Source organism: Canis lupus, chromosome 2, assembly GCF_048164855.1.
Source record: "Canis lupus baileyi chromosome 2, mCanLup2.hap1, whole genome shotgun sequence".
NCBI lineage: Eukaryota > Metazoa > Chordata > Mammalia > Carnivora > Canidae > Canis > Canis lupus.
This window is the reverse complement of record NC_132839.1, coordinates 61,357,294-61,379,001: the sequence shown is the minus strand read 5'-3', so window position 1 is coordinate 61,379,001 and position 21,708 is coordinate 61,357,294. Positions and strand designations below refer to the sequence as shown.

Sequence of the window (21,708 nt, the reverse complement as noted above, 5' to 3'; positions counted from 1 at the left end):
ATGCAAATGGAGACGTGATCCTGGAGGGATCCCCACAGAGCCCTGACCTCGTCTGATGGAGGTTTTGGTAGGCCTGAGTGGGGGTATGAAAGACTGTATGAGGGGATTGCCATCATCCAGATTGGGGGACAGTGACTTGGGAGGGTGTCCTAGGGAGTTGTCCTAGGCGCATGTCCCAGGAGGTTCCTATGGGGAAGGTGTCCTGGGGGGCTGTGCTAGGGAGAGGTATCTTAAAGGGGTGTCTCGGGGGAGTGTCCTCGGGGAGAGGGTCCTATGAGGAGAGTGTCCTGAGGGGTTGCCCTGGGGGGAGGAGGATCTTGGGGGAATGTCCTAGGAGTGGGAATCCTGCTGGGTGCTGGGTGGGGGGTGTTCTAAACAGCATAAACAGCACGTACAAGCATGCCAAGGCAAGAGGCAGGGTGGCCATTTGGGAAATAGGAAGTCAGTGGGGTGGCAGAGGAGGGACTAGCTGAGCTGGTCCGTGTAGGATGCTGGGAAGCTGTCGTGTCTGCTAAGGAATGGGTCTGCAATGTAGGGCTGTGAGCAGGGAGGTGAGGCAGTCCGTTGTGCATATTTAAAACAAGGATGGGCCACTTCACAGAGGACAAACTGGAGGCTGCTGGCCCAGCACAAGGGGTTGGGGTTTCCATGTAAGCAGCAGAAAGGCACCTTGAGTGGTCTGAATGGCAGGACCATGTGTGAGCGTTAGGTGTGCACATGAGGGACGGAATCAGGAATGGCATGGGGGTAGTTCTGGCTCAGATGGAGGCACCTTTATGCAGAGATAAGGAAAGAACAAGGTGGTTCTTCATGTGGAGTCAGAAACCTGGACGTCAAGGCTGAGCTGCCCGGAGGTGGACGGATGGGCTGGGAGCAGAGTCCCTGTGGGTCCTCAGCTCCCAGATGCAAATGCATAACCTGAAACCCAGGACTTCTTGCCTGATAAGCAGGTTCCTGAGCTTGCATTACTTTCTTCAAAGGCTCTGAGGCCCAAAGAAGGTGTGATTCTTCGGGTTCACTCCCAGTTCAGGTGGGGTGGTCCTCCTCCCATTTCCTGTCTCCTCCAAACACTGGAGGAAAGGGGGAGAGACAGAGTGAGCTGGTGGGGAAGCAGGTGGGCAAGGTGCTATGTCGTGTTGGGGTAGCAGGGGACCCAGGGGAGCTACCAGGGATTGAGAGAGCCAGGGCTAGGGGCTTGGGGCAGGGTGGAGGGACAGCCACCTGGCATCCAACAGGTGTTTAGGTCACCTGGTACAGGGGGTGCTAGGGAGGGTGTGGCCTCAAGGTAGATGGACAGACTGCTCTCTGCCCCTGCTGCTGGCCAGCCCCAGAGAAAGCAGGGGGCACTGCAGACATCAGGAGGGGACCCTTGCCCAAAGAACACTGTTGGCTCTTCATCGTAGAGACCACCCCCAGCTGCGAGAGCAGGGCACCCGTGGGCAAGGCCTACCACCATTTCATGGGGTTTGGCTGAAGACTCTGCTTTTAGCAAAATTCCCTGTGGCCCCTGTTTCCAGCAGGATTGCCCTCTGGGACTAGAGAGCATATGACCTCTGATTTGTAGGCAGGGGCACGAGCCACAGGCAATTGGATGCTCATGGAAAGGAGCCAGTGTTTCAGGACCCCCTTTGCTCCCCTTGTCTGCCTTGGGGTCTTGAGACACACCCACCCAGCTGGATGCTCTCTCCCCTCCCCCAACCCGGGGTGGGGGACTCTTTATCTATAACCTTCCCTGTCCCTTCTCCTCTGTGGACTGTTAGCCCCTGGGGAGCAGGGTCCAGGGAGGATGCCCCATGCCTCCCTCATTTGCATGTGGCAGCTTCTCAGTGAGTGCTCAACAGAGCACTGCGTGAGCTGGGCTTTCCCGGAGCAGCACCATTCTCCCTTCATGGGACAACATTGCTTCTGCTGGGGTGGAGGGGATGATGGTGGTTGCTGCTGACACAAGCAGCAACATTGTCCATGAGACCACAGGACGGGTCAGCAGAGAGTGCTGGATCTGAGTGCTGGTCCACTTGGGCTCGAATCCCAGCTTGTCACTTGCTGTGTGACTTTGGGCATAAGAGCAAACTTGTCTGTGCATAAAATGGCCTCATCTGCAAAAATGGAGATGATTCAGTCCTCCTGGCAGGAAGCATCTGGACTTTGGAGCTCACATGTGAGCACTCCAGCATCCCATCACCTGAGCCTTGGAGGATGCCACAGCAGAGCATGGTCAAGTCCACAGGCCTGGTTGGGGTGAGCCTTCAGTGGCCCCCTCTTGCTTACTCCTGGAAGCCTGGAGCTTGGCTCATCCTAGGGCCTCCTATTCACAGTCACTTGGGGCTGAAGGCAAGTTCCAGCCCCTCCTGGACCCAAACCTGTATGAGACCGTGGAGATGTCCTATCCAGGCATTGGTGGAAAACCAGTCATGGCCCTGGCAAAACTGACAAAGATCTGCCTAGGGAAGTGCCTTGCTGATCAGAGCATCCCTAGAGGTGGTGATGAGCTGATTATCTCCAGCTGCATTTGGAGTGGTTGTCTACCCCCAATGGCCCTCTCCTTACACATCCAGCAATCCAGCAGATACTCTAACCTCTGACGAGCCAGCTCAGAAGAGGTACAGACACAAGGAGATTGTGCCCAGGGTTCTGAGAGTGGTCCCAGCAGAATGCCAAGTGCAAGTCTGCCACAGATGGGCTCTTAAGAGGAGGTGGCAGGGGAGCCTGTCTGCACTGAGCATGGCACAGGGATGGCTGGGTGTCCGGCACTTACAGGGCTGATGATACTCATTGTTAGCCAGCTGCCGCCTCATCCCAGGTTCTTTCCAATGCACACCTTCTTTCTAATGCACACCCTCTCGAGGCCACCTGATGCTATCTGACATGCAGGTGCCCAGAAGACCCCCACACCTGCAAACCCATAGGGATGCAGAACTGCTGGTGCAGGTGGGATCACTGATTCCTGATGCCAGGAGTCCTAGGCTCTCATGTTTTCCTCTTCATGAGCAGAGGTTGACCTCATAGGGGCCATTTATTCTCCCTGGGCCTTGGCTTCCTCACCTGTAAAAGGAGATTCTGTGTCATACGTAGGCCCATGAGGGGCAGGTAAAGTCTCTGAATGTGTGGAGGGACTTTTTAAGCCATGGCTCCCAACCTCAGCTACACATGGGTCACTGGGACTTCTAAAATCTGCTGATGGCTCATCCCAGGCCCAGAGAGGCCAAGTCTACATGGCAGCCTGGTGAGGAGATAGTGGAGCCTCCTCTCTCCCTGCTTATCCCCACTAAGTAGAACCAACTCCTCCCCCCCACCCCAAAAAAATACAGCAGACATATTGCAGAAATCTCAAGGGTGGAAAGAAGAAGCCAGATGGCCAGAGACCCCAGGACTTGAGGAAAAACACAGGACTCATGTCTCCCACCTCCCGTGCAGTGGCACCAGGTGACCTGTAGGCATCTTCCTCCCTGGGCCACACCTGCAGATCTGAAGCAGGAAGGCACAAGTTAGCCTGGAAGGTGTGCCTGGGAGACCCTCTCCACCACAGCAGGTGTCTCCCACCCCTACGTTGGAGCACAGAGCAACCAGGGAAGCAGGTTTCACCCCATGGACAGTCCTGGTAATACCAGCCTGACTTGGCAGACCAGAAGAGCACTTTGACAAGCATTCTGAAAACCAGCTTATCCTCAGAACCACAGGCCATGACAAGCCAGGCCCCACATGCCAAACCCCAGCAGGGTGGCAGTTGCTTCAATAGCAGGCTCTACCAGGATTCGGTGTCCCCTGATGTCATGTCCACAATGTCCAGGGGACAATCGAGGACTACTCCCTACACCAAGAGCCATGAAGGTAACAATTTGGTTTAGCAAAGACAAGTGACAGTTAGAGCAGTGACCATAACTGGATGTCAGGTTTCCTGGACAAGGCCATTAAGAGCAGCTACCAGAAAAATGCTTCAGCAAACAAGTACAAATTCTCTGGAAACAACTGAAAATAAAGGAAATTCTCACCAAAGAAATAGATGTTATCTGCAAAAAAAGAGAGTCACATGGAAACTATAAAACTGAAAGATAAAACAACCAAAATAAAAATTTCACCAGATGGATTCAGAAACAGTGTAGCAGAATACGGCAAAGGAGAGTCTGTGATCTCATAGATGGAGCAGCAGAAATGACCCAGTCTGAACGCCAAAGAGAAAACAGCAGGAAAAAATGAATGGAGCTTCAGAGGTCCATGGGACAGGATCTGTATATCGTTAGAGTCCTGGAAGGAGAGGAGAGAATGGGTGGGGAAAAGTATCTAAAAAGATGGCTGAACATTTCCCAAATGTGGCAAAAGACATAAACCTACAGATTCGAAAAACCATGAGAATCTCAATAGGACAAGTCCAAAGGGATGCACTCCAAAACCAGTTAGGATGATAACTGAACCGCTACAGTCTGAAGACAGAGGGTGGCAGATCCTGAAAGCCACTGCAACAGAAGACGGACACCCTGGGGGACAAGCCAACCTGGAGGCAGCAGATTTCTCATCAGAAACCATGGGGCCAGGAAGGGCATGCCTTCCACGTGCCGAGGGATGGTTGCTGTCCACGTGAATTCTACACTGGGGGAGCCTCTCCCTCAAGAATGAATGGGGAATGAAGAAATTCTCAAAGGAAGACTAAGTGTTTTTCACTGGTAGGTGTTGTTTGAAGAATTGTGGGCAGAAGTCGTCCAAGCAGAAAGGAAATGGTGTGAGAAGACATGGGGCTTCAGAGGAGAGAGAACATCGGAATAGGTAAAAATGTGGGGCAAATACCATGGACTATTCTCTTCACGAGGTTCTGAAATCCTGCTTGATGCTTGCAGCAGAATTTGTAACATGATGTGATATGGGCGCTCGAGGTAGGTAGAGAAGAGGAGATACCCAGGACAATTGTTAGAAAATCAGGAGAACAAAGTAACCTCAGGGGAGTAGGGTCTCTGCACTTCTTGCGACGTGATCAGATGCGGAGACCCACAGGTGGCATCCTGAGCACCTGTGACAGTGGTGCCTCCAGGTGAAGGATGGAGGTGAGGGCACTGCTGTTCTCGGGACCCTAAAGCTGTGGTGCCCAAACCTTAGAGTCCATCCGAATGCCCTGGAGGGCTCATACTACCACAGCTCGCTGGACCCCAGCCCCAGAACTCTGGGCTGGGGTGGGCCCTGTGAATTTGCCTCTCTAACCAGTTTCAGGCGTGCCTGATGCTGCTAGTCAGGGACCTCACTTTGAGAACCACTGCTCTAGCATCTTTGGCTGGTCGGGCACTCCCGTGTCTCAGTGGAGGGTCCCTCAGATCAACCCCACGGCCTCACTTCCCCAAGTATGCCTGGCTCTGAGTGTAAATTAGGAGGGACCCCAGGGCTGTGAGTCAGGGGGCCTGATCTTGCATCCCAGGGCTGGATGACCTTGGGGCAGGCCCCCCGACTCTGGGCCTCAATTCCCCTTCTGCAGAATGGGAGGTGTGAGGGAGGCAGGGAGGAACAGGGGCAGAGGCACGGCAGGGCTGGCCCCACGCCGCTCTTCTGTATCCATCGCCACATCCCCTTTCTTTTGTATGTCAGAGTTTACATAAAATCCCATGCGGCAAGAGAATGCCTTGTTAAAAGAAGCTTGAACCCTGACTTTTGACTTTAATGTGGCAAAATGCCTTTCTCACCCACATCCAGCACCTTCCCATGGGGCATGTGGGGGCAAACACATGCCCGGGATAGGTTCCCCCGGCTGAGGCATCGCCTGCAGGCTTTTCTCCGTCCTCGCAGAGTTCGTGAGCCCTCTTGGAGGTGAAAGGCATCTGGCTGAGCATCCTTTGCTCAGAGGCAAGGCCCCCCTGGAATGGGTGGGTGAGCAGTTCTGTGCATGGCCCCCACCTCACCTTTGGAGGCCTGGTCCTTCGTCCTTTGTCCCATGAACACACACGGCCTTGTGAACACCCAGAGATGTGCTCCACCCCTCTGCCCTGATAAGCAGCCTGGTGGCTTCTGCGGTGGGAGCTGGCATTTGGCCCTGTGTGTTGTTGCTGAGCTGCTGGGTGCCAGGGACCCAGGCCAGGCCTCCTAAAGGTGATTCCCCTAGGGTAGGAGGGGTCCTGCCTCTTCAGGGGGCTAGGCCCTGCCACATGTTCTCCTCCTGAGCCTCTCTCTCCAGACACACTGCAGAGGCTAACTGGGAGATCTCAAACTCAGGGCACACGCAGGGCAGCCAGAGACATGAGCGATAGAGCTGGATCAGCTGTGGGGTTACTATGGTCTCAGACCAGCCCTTTTTTTTATTTCAAACGAAGTTGTAAATTAGGATTTTAATGTAAAATCGCTCAATGGCAAATAGCTCAGGATCATTTAAAAAAGAAAAGTTTCCAGGCCACCTTTGGTTGGTGGCGGGCCCCCACGTCCCACCTCTGGCACAGGATGGCACAGCCCTACCCCCACACGAGGCCCCTTTCTGACAATGTCCCAGCTCTCTGGGTCTGCCAGATGCGGAGCTCAGCCTGGGTGACAGATGATGCCAAGGCCCGAGGCTGTCGGAGAACACAGGTGCCCACCCGGGCCAGGGTTGGCAAGAGGGTGCCACGGTGTTCCTGGTGTCATGGGCGGGCTCGGGGACATCCCGCCCTGGCCAGTTTCTTCCTCAGCCAGCACCCTGGGGACAGAGGTTCTGACTGTGGCAAGGGCGTGATCTTCAGGGGCCCCTCCGGCCGGGGCCGAGCCCTTCCTCCCCTGCCCGCCGAGCCCGTGTGCGTGTGTGACAGAGCTGTGCTGTGTCTGTTTCAGGATTCCCCTATTCCAAATCTGACCCTCTCCCAGGACACGGAAAGAATGGCTTGGACCACCGGGTAGGTACTCGACCCCTCCCTGGCTCGCGGTATACTAACCGTCACCTGCCGTGAGCCTGAGCGTGGTGCCCACAGCTTCTTAACCACACAGCTGGAAGGAGGGGCCCGGGGACCCTGCTCGCCCGCCGCCCCTGCCTGCTGCCCCGCCTGGGGGCCGTGCTGCTGCCTCTGCAGACCAGGGCCAGACCGGAACCGGGGCCCCCCTCCCTCCTGTCTAACCCCAGCCCCCAGCCCCCAAGGAGACCTCAGTGGGGGGGAGGGGGAGATGGGGCACACGGACTATGCAGACCCCCCGAGGCCTCCTGGTCCATGACCTTCTTCTGTGACTCAGAGCCTAATAAGGGGCTTAAAGGAGCAGCTGGTTCACGAGGCACGTGAGCCATGGGTCCACTTGTCTCCTGGAGTGCATCGGCCCCTCCCTGTTACCGCCCTCATGACTGTCACCACTATCGCTGTCTTACCACCTGTGACTATTGCTGTCGCCCCTCATGCTGCCACTTGCACTATAATTATTCCTGGATCCCACACTCTGTAGCTGGCTTTCTCTGGCTGCTCCCAGCTAAGGGCTGGTTGGACTTCCCAGTCCTGTTTTCCCAATCTGGAACATTGGAATGTGAGCCCAGATCATTTGGCGCATGACTTGTCCCTATGGAGGGGCTGGGCTCATTTTCGTTGCTGTTCCCAGAGCTTCACTATCCTCAGTGAGGACCCCTGGGGCAGGGTGGGTGTGAGAGCACCAGGGCCTGTCTCCCCGCTACACACACGGCCCCAGGATACCCCCTCCCAGGCAGCCTCTGCCCTGTCTGAGGACATTTGTCAAAAACCGGGGCCTTCCCTGGAGAAGGCGCTCAGAAGTGGAGCTCCCTGTGTGTTGCACTACAGTGGTCTGGGCAGTAAGTGCGTAACACTGGGAGCAGCCTCCTCCAGCCCCCAGGGCACATCTTGCATCCGGGGGCCCAGCCACAGGGACACATCTGGGAACAGGGCTGATACAGGCCTTTTCTTGGCCTTCCTTGTCTTCCTCGGGCCCTGTCCGACCTGCTGTTGTGTCTGTCCTGGGCCCCGGCCCCTCTGCATGATTTGACTCTAGCAGGCCTCCTTCTCCACACTAACTGCACTTCCCGTTCTGGAACGGTCTGAGTCAGGGTGCGCATGCCGCATGCTTCTCTCGATTTTTTCCTAAGGATTTCTGCACCCTTCATCTTCTGTGGATGGCAGGGTCAGCACAGGACGGGGGGCAGGAGGATATCCACAGGACCCCCACAGCACCAGGAGATGTAAATCCCTGGGTTCAGGGTTAAGGTCCTAAGGGGGGTGGGGAAACCATCCAGAATGTTCTCTGCACACCTGGAACAGCTGTTCCATGACTCAGGGGCCTATGAGGGCGGCAGTCACAGACTGGACCAGCCCTTGAGCCATGTTCGGGGACTTTTCCTCAACATGTGGAAGACAATTGAGGGAGAAATGCTCTGCCTCTGGGGAGATGTCCTCCCTGGTTCATGCTAGAATGACTTGGATCGATGCCCCCAGCACCTGCAGAGAAGGCCAACAGCTGACCCAGACCCTCCAGCATGGATGCGGTCTTCACTCCCTCTCCCAGGACTAGTGAGAGCAGAGACTTGAGCTTTATAGAATCTAGAGCTGAGCCTCGGTGAATGTTTCTCCTGCTGGCCTCCAGGGTGGGAAGCCCGTGTGTCCTGCAGATGCTGGGGGAGTTAAAGGCAGAATGCATCCTCGTGTGAGGATTTGTAGCTTTTCATGTTGCTTGTGTGGGAGATTGCTGAATAGTATTGGCAACTTCGTTTTGGGCTTCTTTTTCCCTGTGAAGCTTCTTTCCTGTTTTTTTTTTTTTTTATTTTCAGTCTTTCTAAGACTTTTATGTAATTTTATGCCTATTTCCCAATGGGAGGGCCAGATTATGACCAGCCACACTCAGCACCTGGACGTGGGCACCCACCACTCTGTGGCCTACAGTGCTCACAAGCCACTCATTAGGTTGCTTTTGATTTGTGTCTACTTCCAGAAAGGATTCTAGGTGGCATGGAATAAAAAGCTCAGGCTCATTGAGACCAAAAGCCCACAAACACCAAATCACAAAGGAGCAGAGGAGGAAGTTATAAGAGAAATTTTATATCAGAACAAAAGAACATTGTATGAGCAAAGCCTTTGAAGCTTAGCTCCGAGCTTCCTGGTAGCCAGGGTAAAGAGGCAAACGTGACTGGCTGTGTAGTTCTCACTGATGGAAGGAAGGAAATCGGTTCATTGGGGGAGACAGAGGCTTCTGGTTCTTGCTTCGAGAGGGGTCTGTCACAGGGGCCACCAGTCTGTATCCTAGAGCTCATTAAAATGTCCTGACAACCAGCCTGCCACAGAGCCTACTCATGGGTGATGCTCTCCTGTCTGTGGAATAAATAGGGCAGTAGCCACATGCCCCCACCCCCGCCCCGTGTCTTAAGGGAACAACCACTGGTCATCGACAGAAAAACCCTGATGGCAAATATGAACAGACTGAGTTCTCCTGTTGGAGGACAGAGGCTGTCAGATTATAATAGCATAATATGTAATAGCATAGCATATATATACCATATATAATAATAGCATCACACTAGTCGGTGATGGTGCATGGTATCAAGCAGGCGTAGCATTTGAACATTTAAGTGCGCCAAGCAGTGAGGCAGTGCCAGAGACTCTTATGAAATCCAGGATGGTAGGCGATTTGAATATGACATTTGAAATAAGACATGTGGATCTAGTGAACAAAGAAATAATAAAACATGTATGGAGCAAGTGAATAGTGCAAACAGCAAACACTCTACTCGGTATCTGAGAAAAATCTATATCTTTTGAATCAGATTTTCATGTTGTCCAAAAAGCATTTTCAAAATGCTTAACCTATGTGCAAGGAAAATCTTAAAGAAGTGTAATGTTTTCCAATGGTAATGCTGGGAAAGAGCAGTGCTGCAGCAAGCCCCGAGTTCAAATCCCAGCTCTGCCACCAGCTGGGTGTAGGTCTTCAGACAAGTCTCTTACATTTCCTGAGTCTCTACTACTTAGTGTCTTAAAAGAAATTATCCTTACCTCTTAAGATCATTGTGAAGACAGATAACAGAAAACATGTGAAACCCCATAAGCTCTATCGCGTGGCTCCCACAAGAGTAATTGTTATAAAGGCAAGTCCCTACCCCTTCTTCCTTCCACCCTGGTAGCTGCTAAGCCCGTAACAATGGGCCATGAGTGGCCACAATTTCATTCCTCCTACTAACTAATTAATTCCAGTATAATTTTTGAGACGTAAAAGACATGGGTTAAAATGTTTACAGTTCTGAGTATTTGCTGTGTGATCTTGGGCTCATTGCTTAACCCCTCTGAGCCTTGTCCATAAAATGATGATGATCATGCCCACCTCGTAGGCTCGCCGTGAAGACTGTAGAAGGTGTCTGTAGGTTAGCTGGTGCCTACTAAACTCCAAACTAATGAGAGAGGTTAATAATTAGTTGCTTTTAAATTCTCTGGTGCCCCTGTTGAGAACAGTAGGGGAATCAGCCAGGGATGGGCCTGTTGGCATTGCCTTTGTAGGGATCTCCTGGCCACCCCACCTGTTAAGGAGTGACTGTAAGCCTCCCTCACACCAGAAAGGTCTTGAAGATCCCAGGCACTCAGAGGATCAAGGGCAGACTGCTCTTTTCCTGCTCTGGACTGATCTAGTGCCCCCTCCACCTGGAGGATGCCCTACCCTCTCTCCTGGGAGCCTGTGTCTTGCTGAGAGCCTGGCAGATCAGAGGAAGCTGGTTTTACTGCTAGAAAAGGGAGTGTCTAACCGCCCGAGGTGGCGCTAGTGGCCTGCGTTTTAGTGGCCTGTGATGCAGGGCAGTGGACACTAGAGGGGGGCATCTGTCTTCCGCATCACCGATGGACCAGGTGGGAGAAGGCAAGTGGAGGGCAGGTTTGTCTTGCCTTATGCAAGAAGAGGTTCCCAGACCAGACAGGTGCACCAGGGGGTGCTTCTGGATGTCCTGAGATGTCTCAAAAACTGTTCTTGAGAACCCCTAAGAAGAAATATTCTGTGACGGTTTTAAGAGTTGGGGTTGTGGGAGGTGAAGACGCCTGGCTGAGTCTGGGGGAGGCAAGTGAGGCACTTGCCCAAAGGCTCAGCAATCAAAGTAAATAATGTTCTAATGCAATGTTTTTTAAAATCCAAGTTAATGCAAGAAAATCTGTGATGAACAGAACACCAAATGCTTAAGCAGAGACTGGCTCCAGCCCTCCACTTACGTGCTCACCCGACTCACCACCCTTGTCTTCCCTGCTTAGGAAGCAGGACTTTGGGCTGGGGGCTCCTTGGGCTCATTCCCTGCCCGCACCCTCTCCGGGACTGTGCCCACTCCTTGCCTGTCGCTCCTCTACTGCAAGGAAGTGGCGCTTTCCCAGTGGTGCAGTCCAGGGTGACACGTTACTGTCCCCTCAGACTATGTGACCACTGCACGTGATCCCAGAAGTGCTGGCCCAGAACTGCGAGTCCGGGTCAGACCCCGTAGCAGGTACTGGGCCTGAAGGAATGCGGTTCATCTAGCGGCCCCGGGGGCCTGCGGGCCGTGGCAGAGCTTGACTCGCGGTGCACACTCCAGCCGCAGGAGCTGGGAGTGAAGATACGGGGGCTCAGTGCCTGCTTTTTGGGGCCCAGAGCCTCCTTAGTGGATTATGGGATGATTTTTCCAGGTGAACAGAAGAGAATTCCTGACATGGGTGGTGGAGACCCACTGACATGGCAGTCTGCTGCTGAGTGCCATGAACGAGGGAGGCAGGCACCTGAGATGGTGGCCCGTGTCCCCTCGGAGTCTCCCCACCTGAGTGCCATCATCCAGCACAGCCACTCTGTGTGGTGTGCTCCTGGCACTCTAGGCTCTGTCCAGGGGTTGTATGGTGGGGACCCCCCTGGGCAGCTGGGGCCCACGGGGGCTGGAGGGGAACAGAGGTCCCCACGGGCTGGCCTCCACACTGGGCTGAGCCATACTCCTAGAGGATCGTGGGGTGCAGAGAGCAGGCATGTGGGTGCAGCTCAAAAGGCGGGCAGGAGAGCTGGGCCAGGCAGGGTCTGTGCTGGCCTAGAAGGCAGAAGGAGGCATGTGAGCAAATCCCCCAAGTGTGCCCCAGCACGGCCCTTCCAGAGCCGAGGTGCCAGAGGCTCTGGGGTGCCCACCCTCCTCCCACTGGGGCCTGGCAGCACCAAGGCGCGACCACCCGGCCCTGCAACCTGCCTCCTGCCGCCCTCTCTCTTTCTCTTCCAGAATGCCAATCTGGCCCCTTGTGGAGCAGACCCGGATGCCAGCTGGGGCACGCGAGGTACAAGACGCGGGGACCCCTGTGGGTCTCTGGCTGGGGCAGGGGTCACTTACACGTTCCCACAAGCCTCATTCTGAGATGGGCCCCTCCAGGGCCAGCTGGCAGGAGGCTCTGAGCATCACAGCATGGGGAGCACGGGGGCTCGTTTCCACTCGAGGAGCCGGGTACCTCTGTTCTTATGTGACCTGAGGTGCTCCCGCTGCCCTGTCTCAGGAGCTCCCCTTTCTTCTCTTCATCCTTGAGTATGGCCCACCCCGTCCTGATTTGTCTGTCACTCTGGTCACCCCGGGGAGAGGGATGTGTGTTGGAATAGCCGTCCTGAACCAGGACTGAGTCCAACCCAAACACCCACTGTTACATTTCGCGGCAATAAGGAAGGAAGCATTTCAACAAAAGCCCCTGGGGTCCGAGTTGAGTGAATTCAGGTCACATCCTGCCTCCCACTCCTACTGGCTGTGTGGGCCTCCCGGGGCTTCAAACCAGGAAGGTTGCTTGCCCGGAGGCCGGTGTTACTGAAGGGACCCCGATCGCATGGCAGGTGCCTGACCGGGGGCTTTGCTGGCTCGGAGCCCCTCCTGCGCGGTGCCGTGCTCACTCATTCCTGTCACCCCGAGGATGGTGGGGAGCGTGTGCTCATGGGCTGGTTCACGCTGGGCAGCTGGGGGTGGCAGGTCCCTGGGCTCAGAGCCGGCATGTCAGGATGTCGTGTAGCATCTGGGAAGTTTGGGGACTGGCCCCTGTCGCCTAGGCCTTTTGTCAGGGTCTCCCTCCCAGGAAGAGCTTGCGGCCCGGGTCCTAGGGGTACTGCTTTCTGGAGGGTTCTACTTGCTCACAGAGGCCCTTTTAACCACACGGGTCTATTTTTTGACATGACATTGTTAGTTTGGCAGAAAGGCCTTTTAAAGAGCTAGCATGCGGAGCTCAGTAACGAAAAAGCAGGAGCTAGGTCAAGAAGGTAAGACAGTAAGAGCCCAAGGGGTCAGACCCTGCGAGGCTGTCAGCCTGTGCAATGCCCCCAGAACTGCCCTGGAATGTCCGCTCCACAGGTGGGTAAACTGAGGCAGGCAGCGCTCTCAGGACAGCCCGGACCACCAGGGAGACATTATCACGCCCAAGGAGCACAGCGCTGTGTCCGGCTCCCAGTCTGGCCTCCAGCCTCCTGACCATGCCTCCTGCTCTCCGTTTCTCTCTGGAGAATCCGCTCTCCGAGGACGGGAGCCCCAGGGCAGGCTGCCGGGGGTGGGGAGGGCTGTCCCCAGGACGGGCCTGCTTCCACCTTTGGGACGAGTTTCCCGCACTGTCTAACCCACGCCCTGTGGCTTCTGCTCTCTGTCTTACAGAATACAAGGTAAGAGGGGCTGCCCGCTGCCACGCCGACCTCTTCCCGCCACGATGCACCGGCCCAGGTTAAAAGTTCCTTTTGTTGTGTTTTCCTATGAAATGTGTATGTCAGATGCCCGCGCAAGTATGTACCTCTCCGTTGGCCTTTGGTCCCAGCCCACGCCTGCTCTCTGGGGTGAGCCTGTACTTTCTTCTCCCGACAGATCTATCCTTATGACGCCCTCATTGTCACAAACCGAATTCGTGTGAAACTGCCCAAAGATGTGGACAGGACGCGACTGGAGGTAGGAGGGCATCTCTGGTGCAGGGGCTGGTTCTGGCCGGGTGGTCGTCTGCAGACACCTGTTCCCAGTGTCCACACGCATCACCCCCAAGTCTTCTTGCAACAGGCTCAGAGCCAGGGCCCCACATTGTTCCAAAGGCTGATGAACGGGGGTGTGCGCCCCCACAAAGAGGGCTTTCCAGACAGCTTTGCTGTCTGCTGCTGCATCCGGGTAGGAAAGGCTTCATGACCATACTAAGTCAGAGGGGCTCATCTTTGCCCTAAGCCAGGGGCTCATCAACACCCCTGACTGGTGTTGAAAAGACCATCACGATCCATGGCCTCTAGTTTGACCACATTCATGCCAAGCTAGAATAATAAGCTGATCTGTGGGGAGCACATGTAGACTTGAAAGGCCAACAGGACGTGAGCTCAGAGTAGGTATTTGGATAATATTTGTTGACTGAAAGGACTTTGCTGAGCACTTGCTATGAGCCATGGTCCTCTGTGGGTCACCACTGGCCTTGATTTATGCACCTTTAATCCGCACAATCATCCTACCAAATCATCAATGTCCATCCAAGAGATTTCACCTTCTGAGCCCCATTGTCCTGAATGTTTTGCTGCCTTTTACTGACCGTTTTGCTAGGTATGTGGGGTCTGGAGGTCTCTGAAGACCCAGGACCATGCCCCAGGACCAGGCACATGTAGGTACGGGGAGAGGCAGAGTGCATGTCCAGCCAGTGCCAGACCTGCCAGACTGCCCACCCAGGAAGGAGCAGGAGGGGCACAGACACAACCATAGGACACCCAGCAAACATGGTAGGGCTGCCAGGAGAAGTCGGGTCTGAGCAGAGGCTGGGTGCATCCATACAGGACTGCCATCTGAGATGGGATGGATGGAGGCCCCCGCAGGGAGCACTGGGGTGGATAAAGGGACATGTCCCCTCCTCAGCAAGGAACAGTAAGCTGGTCTTGGAAGAAGGGATGGGACTCTCAAACCAGCAAATAAGGGAGAGCATTGGAAGGGTCCTCCAGGCCAAGGGATCTGCGAATAAGAGCTTCAGGGGGTGGGGGGCTTCAGGGGGTGGGGGGCTGCAGGATATACCTGGGCAACTGGGGAGCCCTCACGGTGATGCTGGTGAGGCACCGACTTCCAGTACTAACTGGCCTTAATCTACATGCCTTTAAAATGAAGATACTGCTGTCTCCTGGGTGGGTCACGGGGCTCCTTGCCCAGGGCCCAGAGAACAGCATCCCCGAGGGGGATGGGCATGGGGATGCTGGTGCAGCTACAGCCTTGTGCGGAGGCATATCTGTGTCGACCCTTTCTGCTGCAAGTGATGGGAGCCTGACCCAAAGCAGAAAGGGGATTAACAGCCATATGGTTGATGGGTCTCTACAGGAGTGGCTCGGTCCTGTCTCAGGACCAGTGCCTTTCCCCGACTCCTGGCTGTATGTCCTCTGTGTGTGTTAGCCTCATGGATAGACAGACTTCTACCTCACCTCTCCCAGGCTCAAAGCCTCCACAGAGGAGATCTAGTGTGCCCGGTCTGTCTTTCTCCCCCTCTCTCCTTCTCTCCTCCTGGCCATGCCTTATCTCCACTGCTGGGTGGGTAATCTGACCAGCCCTGAATCAATCAGCTTGGTTGGGGACTGTTATGCCCCTCTGGCCAGTCTTGGCTACAGGTCCACCCCTGGAGCTAAGGGACAGCTCAGAGCTCTGGAACCTGGTAGCAAGTGTCCACCTGCAGGGAGGTGGAGCACAGAGGCTGGAGATGAGGGGGCAGTAAGGCCCAACGAGCCCACAGATGCCACAGTCAGGCTGCACCCACCAAATCCTGCCGTCATCCAGGACATCAGGGCGTGTACCATCAAAGACAGATGGTACAGGAGCTCCTCGTTCAGGAGGCTGTCCGTTTAGTAGGACATTTGGATCTTACTCCACAGAAAAAGGAAAGATCCTTGAAAAGTTCTGACCTGTTGATATAAGCACAGGTCATCTGTGGGGTCAAAGAGGCTGGGGCAGCTAAGGCCAGCTGAGAAGCAGGTGTGCAATCCAGGGGAGCAGGGAGCTGCTGGGCCCCTAGCTCCAGGCACAGCTCCTGGCACGTGGAGGTGGCCAGAGAGTAGGTGTGCACACAGGAATCTGGGAGAGCTGCCGCACAGTTCAGGGGGTGCTGCTATAGGGAAGATAGGGTCCTGGGCAGCCTCTGCATGGGGCTCAGGTATGACAATCAATCCCCACTTTCTCTGTAGGGGACATGCTCTTTGTCTCCTGCTGAGTGGACTCCTTGTTAATTGTGTGGTCATGTCCCCAGCCTGGAGGGTGCCTATTTGGTGTGTGTCTTTGTTCTTTAAAGGGCCAGGCCCTGTGGGCTGGTAGCTCTCATCATGAGAGCTGAGCCCAGAACAAGATGCCTGGGGCTCCTGGCACGGCACCGGCCCTGGGGCCCAGAGCCTGTTAGGACTAGCTGTTTCCCTCTTGGGACTGGGATATATCCCCTTTTCTTTTTGCTAAATACAGAATGAAAAGTGCCAAAAAAAAAAAAAAAAGAATCAGAGCTGCAAAATAGTGGTTAATGTCTATAAATACTTCCTTTGAGCAAACTCTGAGGTCCGGGTAATGGGTTTAATCATCCATTCTTCAAGAACACACCCAAGGGTGCGTCTCCATAATCACTGTCCTCTCATCTCAGCCGAGCCGGGCAGCAAGCTGTAAATGTTACCAGCAGTGGGGCACGTCCTACATTCTTTGGGGCTTGGAGCTGGGAGGTGAGCCAGGAGTGGCGTGGGAGGGGCCACATCCCAGCAGGACAGGAGGGACCCTGATGTTTTTATTTCAGGGGAGAGAGCTTTATTTTTAATATAAAAACAATTTATAACTCTTGTAGAACTCCAGAAAAATGCAAAGAGGAATGCTCACATCACATGGAATTCCCCCCCCTCCGAGTCCTAACTCCTGCTAATGCTGTGCTGGACAGGATTCCGGAAATCTCTGTTGGCACAAATACCCGAGATAGCTGACTCTGATTTTTGATACGTAGATTCACACTGTTTATGCAGTTTGATACCAGCTTTTTTTTTTTAAGATTTTATTTATTTATTTGAGAGAGAGAGAGCTCAGAGGCAGAGGAAGAGGGAGAAGCAGACTGCCCACTCAGCAGGGAGCCCGATGCAGGACTCAGTCCCAGGACCCAGGATCATGACCTGGGTCAAGCTCAACCGACTGAGCCACCCAGGCACCCTGATGACAGCTTTTTTTTCCTCTTAAGTGGAATATTTTTCACACCAGTTAACATGGATCCTCTCATCCTTATAAATGGCTATGTGGTGGTCCCATGTCCATACTTGGGAGGGTCTGAAAGGCCAGGTGTGGTTCTGCTGGTGCCCCACTAGCTGGAGCTCGGTCACGTGGCAGAGCTTTGCCCACGGCAGGCTGGGTGTGTTGTGTGGCCAGCAAGAGGAGAGGACGGATCTGGGTGGAGAGCCAGTGAGCCCAACACCTCTGTAGGGCATCTCTGGAAGGAGGACTGCTCCTGCTGCCAGAGTGCTTCGCTGCCTCTGTCATTCATTTGCTGAGTACATGCCAGGCACTGAGCTGGGTCCTGGGATGTGTGAGGAGCAAAAACCGGCACAAGCTCTGCCCTCCCAAACTCAGTCTGAATCAATCAACTGATAATCCAAATGAGTGCATGTACTTATATAACAAGATGAGGGCTCTAAAGGCCGGGGGGGTGGGGGACATTGGCCATTAAAAGTGGGTAAAAATTAACTGGGTGTAATAACTGTTGTGTGTGTATGTGTGCCCGCGCATATATGCATGTGTGTAAGGTGAGAGAGGTACACAGAAAGAGCATCCCAGGGAAGAGCAGACTGTGTGTGCAAAGTAAGCAGGGCCTATTTGAGGAAGAAGTTTAAGGAGGCTAAGGTGGCTATACTTGAGCAGGGTGAGGGTAAGAATGGGACCAGGCCTTACAGGACCCTGGGCTGTGTTAAACAGCTTGGATTTTAGTCTTAAGAACAATGGCTTTTAAGTTAGGGGACTCCCTGATGAGGTTTGTAATTCAAAACAACAATGAGGCTGTACTGTGAGGCCAGGATTGGCTGTGTGGATGCAGGGGGGCTGTTTGGGGGCAACTGGGTCATCCAGGCAGGACATGCTGGCATCTTAGGACATGCAGGCAGTGTTGAGGTGAGAATTGGGTGGATTAGGGATTTGGGCACCATCTGGGAGGTCAGGGTGGCAGAAGGGGTAATGGAAGGTGCAGTGTGATGAGGGGCAGGGACATGTCTAGCATGCCTCCAGGGTGCCGGGATGGGGTTGTGGGTGTAGTGGCGGCCCTGCAGTGGAGTGGGACGAGCTGGGCCCCTGATGATGAGGGACACTATGAGGCTTGGCCAGGGACATTCAGGATGCTTTAACCTGGCAAAATGAAAGGTGCCTGATAGGTGCCCATAATGCATAGTAGGTGCTCTGAAAGTGCTGGGGACACGTGGAGGAGGAATGGTGGTCCTCTGCAGCTCTGGAAGTGTGGTCACAGAGAAGTGTGGTCAGATGAACCGTGTGACCCCAATGGGCAGGGCAAGGGTCAGCAGACAGACTTCCTGGAGACCCACCTGGGGCCCGACTGAATGCTGTTCCTGAGATCCAGGGCTCTCTGTCCTGGAGTAGGAGTCCCCGGTACCTGAGGGCCTCATGCATCGGAGGATCCCAGGCCCTTCCTGCATTTGGCACCTACCCTTTGAGGGTCTGCTTCCAGGAGCTTCCAGGCATGGAAGGAGCCTTGACTGTCCCTGGCAGACTCAAATATCTTGAGGCCACTCCCTGCGCACCCCTGCCTGGCACTTGCCGGAAGACATCACCATTCCCTTAAACTGTCAGTCTCTTGCCAGGCAAGGGTGACATCCAGATGCAGAAAGAGCACACTGAGGGTCAGGATGACCTGGGTGTCATGCCCCAGCTCCTCAGCACACACTGAGGGACATTCTGCTCCTTAGGCAGGATGCTCTATCAGCAAGCCCTCCGAAGAGACAGAGCCAGGAGGGGGATCACTAGGGGAGTGGGCACACAGACACAGACACGGACACATTTTCAAGAATGGGGTCGCGTCGCTCTGGGCACTGTCAGCTCTGAAATCTGTAGGGCAGACTGGCAGGCTGGAGACCCAGGCCAGAGCTGACACTTTGAGGCAGAATTTCTCCTTTGGGAAGCTGCAGGTTTTGCTCGTAAGGGCTCCAGCAGATTGGATGAGGCCCCTCTGTCACTGAGGCTAATCTTTACTTACATGAAGCGCATCTACAGAATATCTTGTAGAAGCCCCTAGACTCGTGTTTGGCCAAGCAGGCAGGCACTGTGCCTAGCCAGGCCCCCACAGAAAGGGAAGCCATCGTGGGAAGCAAGTAAGTACAAAAGGGCCTTCTTGTCTGACGGCGGGCCTGGGGCTGGTCCAGGGAGTCACTGGAGGGCCGTCTAGGGTTTGTAAATGCTCAGGTCCATGGGTAGGGGAGCGGCCCTTGCAGAGGAGTCTTGCAGTTTCTTGACTGCCTCCACCAGACCTTGAGGCTAAATGCACACCTGACTTTGCTCAGACAGTAAGAGCCCAAGACGGAATGTACCTGAAAAATAAGGACCTCATAGTTAAGAATACCTCCTTTGTTGAAAGTCATCCAACCAGTCCAGCGAGAACCTGATAGGCTGAAGGCAACAGCTCTGTGTGTGCCCCTGAGTGGGCGCGGGTGTGTGTGAGAGATGGAGCTGTACCAGGACTTCCGGGGCTCCCAGGTCCAAGCATGCACAGCCCTCCCAGGCCAGGCAAGTGGCAGGGATTGTAGGGATGGAGGATGGGGAGGGAGGAGGCAACCACAGGGGAGAGTACAGTAGGCTGGTAGAAGCCCACTGCATGGAGAGGGGAAGCAGTATGACAGGGACATGTGAGCATAGATTTGGATTCAGGGGTACATGTGACCAACATGGATTGTCCCTGGAGGAGAGTGGGGGAGCAGGCTGCACCAGCAGCCCCACCTTGCCCACCCTCATGGAGCTGGGAGCCAGATGAGGTCAGCAGTGACAAGGTCAGTGATTAGCTAGGGCAACCCAGGAGGGGCCCTGGAGGAGGGGACATTGAGCTGGAACCTGTAGGATGAGGAGGAGCCATTGTGTGAAGTGAGGGAAAGAGCATTGCGCGCCTGGGGTGGCATAGAGCCTGACATGTTCTAGAACCCACCACGGGGCAGAAGGGTGGTGAGAGAGGTGGGCAAGGACACGTGATGGTGATGCAGGGCCTCGAGACCACCTGACGACCACATCACTCTGCCTGGCATAGCCTGTGTCCCTACCACACAGGCTCTGGGAGAGGTCACGTGACTGTGTGTGGAGTGCTTCCAGCACTACTCAGGCACAGACAAACATTCCACCAACGGCAATGGCTGTTGTCATGATGACAATGATGTCGTTGTGCTGGTGATGTTGTGATGATGATGATGATGTCATGATGATGATGATGATGCCATGACAATGATGTCATGCTGGTGATTTGTTGTGTTGATGATGTTGTCATGATAATGATGATGATGCCATGATGACAATGATGTCAGTGTGCTGGTAGTATTGTGATGACGATGATGTCATGATACCAAGATGATGATGTTGTGACAGTGATGTCATGATGACCATGATGCCATGATACGATGATGTCATTAGCAGAGGCTTCCCGCTAAGGGGCTGAAGCTTCAGAGTGTGGGCCCCACTAAGTGGGACACCTCTGCAGCAGCAGCCCCCCCCCTTCTTGCAGACTAAGCCATGTGAGCTAGCAGAATTGCACTGTGGAGCCTAGTCCTCTACAGAAAAGTGGCCCCTCACTGGCCCAGGAGAGGCAGGCTGAGCAGGCCTGGGGCCTGACCCCCTAACCCACCCTGGGGAGCCCACCCGGTGCAGGGCCCAGCAGTGCCTAGTGGGCTGGGTGGAAGGAGTGGGTGAGGGTCAGCCAGGCCCCTCCCAGAGGCACGGCTGAGCATGGAGAAGTGAGGGACTGCTGGAAGTGCCCTGCAGGGGTAAAGGCTGGAGGAGAGGCAGGCTGGTCCCAGCAGGGTAACCTGACCCTACTAGAACAGAGGCAGCACCACCCCAAGGGGGCTCTCTAGCCACAGGGCCTCATTCCAGGCTCCCAGGTCCAGCCCTATGGCTTCCTGGTTGTGTGACCTCGGGCAAGGCACATGACCACTCTGAACACGATTTCCTAAGGCCATAAAATGAGAAGGGGAATCTCGGGATGTGAGGTTGGCAGCAAATGTGGTGAAGGTTCTCACCCAAGCCTGGCCTGTGGTCCTCGGTCAGTGCAGAATTGTGGGGTGACAATGGGCCTCAAGGTGTCCACGGAGCTCCCTGACACTGGACGCCAAGACTGTATGAGTGACGTGTTTCTACCGGGATGGGTCACCTCACCAATGTGACCCAGAAAAAGCTGGGAATCTCTGCCCACTAGGGTGCCTGCGAGCACCCCATGCTGGTTCCTGGGCCCAGGCGTAGGAGTCCCCGTCCCTGCCCGGGGTGCCCATTATTGAGGAACCGCAGCTGAGGCCACTCAGTGGGTGTCGGGCTGCTCCTACTGTTAGATTTTCAAGAATTTTGTGTGCTGGTCGTTAAACCCAGCCACTCCTGGAAATTTTATTTAACTTGCAATGACATATGTTTAAAGAGAAGATACTAGATACTCAAAACTCAGCCCTTCCTAACTCCTTTACTAGTTAGCACCATCCACGCCCTGGAGGGTGAGAGCACCTGTACAGGAGAAACGTTCTAGGGCTGTCTGCTACTGGACTCCTCTGCCCTTAGTGACATCATGTTGGCAGCTTGAAATGGGGGTGGTGTGAGTCTTTATACCATGGAAAGAGGCCTGAGGCTCTGGGAGCCTGGGGTGAGGGTGCAGTCAG

At 54.7% G+C, this 21,708-nt stretch overlaps 1 protein-coding gene across 30 annotated transcripts in view; it reads left to right on the top strand.

Moving 5' to 3' along the window:
• Window positions 1-21,708, top strand: part of ABLIM2 (actin binding LIM protein family member 2) — a 142,803-nt gene that overhangs the window by 115,918 nt on the left and 5,177 nt on the right. For 25 of the 30 annotated variants that reach the window (XM_072803070.1, XM_072803304.1, XM_072803247.1 and 22 more), the window contains 2 exons: window positions 12,119-12,173; window positions 13,514-13,798. In XM_072803070.1, the coding sequence (XP_072659171.1) occupies window positions 12,119-12,173; window positions 13,514-13,763 (305 nt within the window). In that variant the 3' untranslated portion in view covers window positions 13,764-13,798. Of the gene's footprint in view, window positions 1-6,771; window positions 6,834-12,118; window positions 12,174-13,513; window positions 13,799-21,708 lie in introns of those variants that run through there. The other 5 variants (XM_072803284.1, XM_072803138.1, XM_072803327.1 and 2 more) reach the window with 4 other exon arrangements.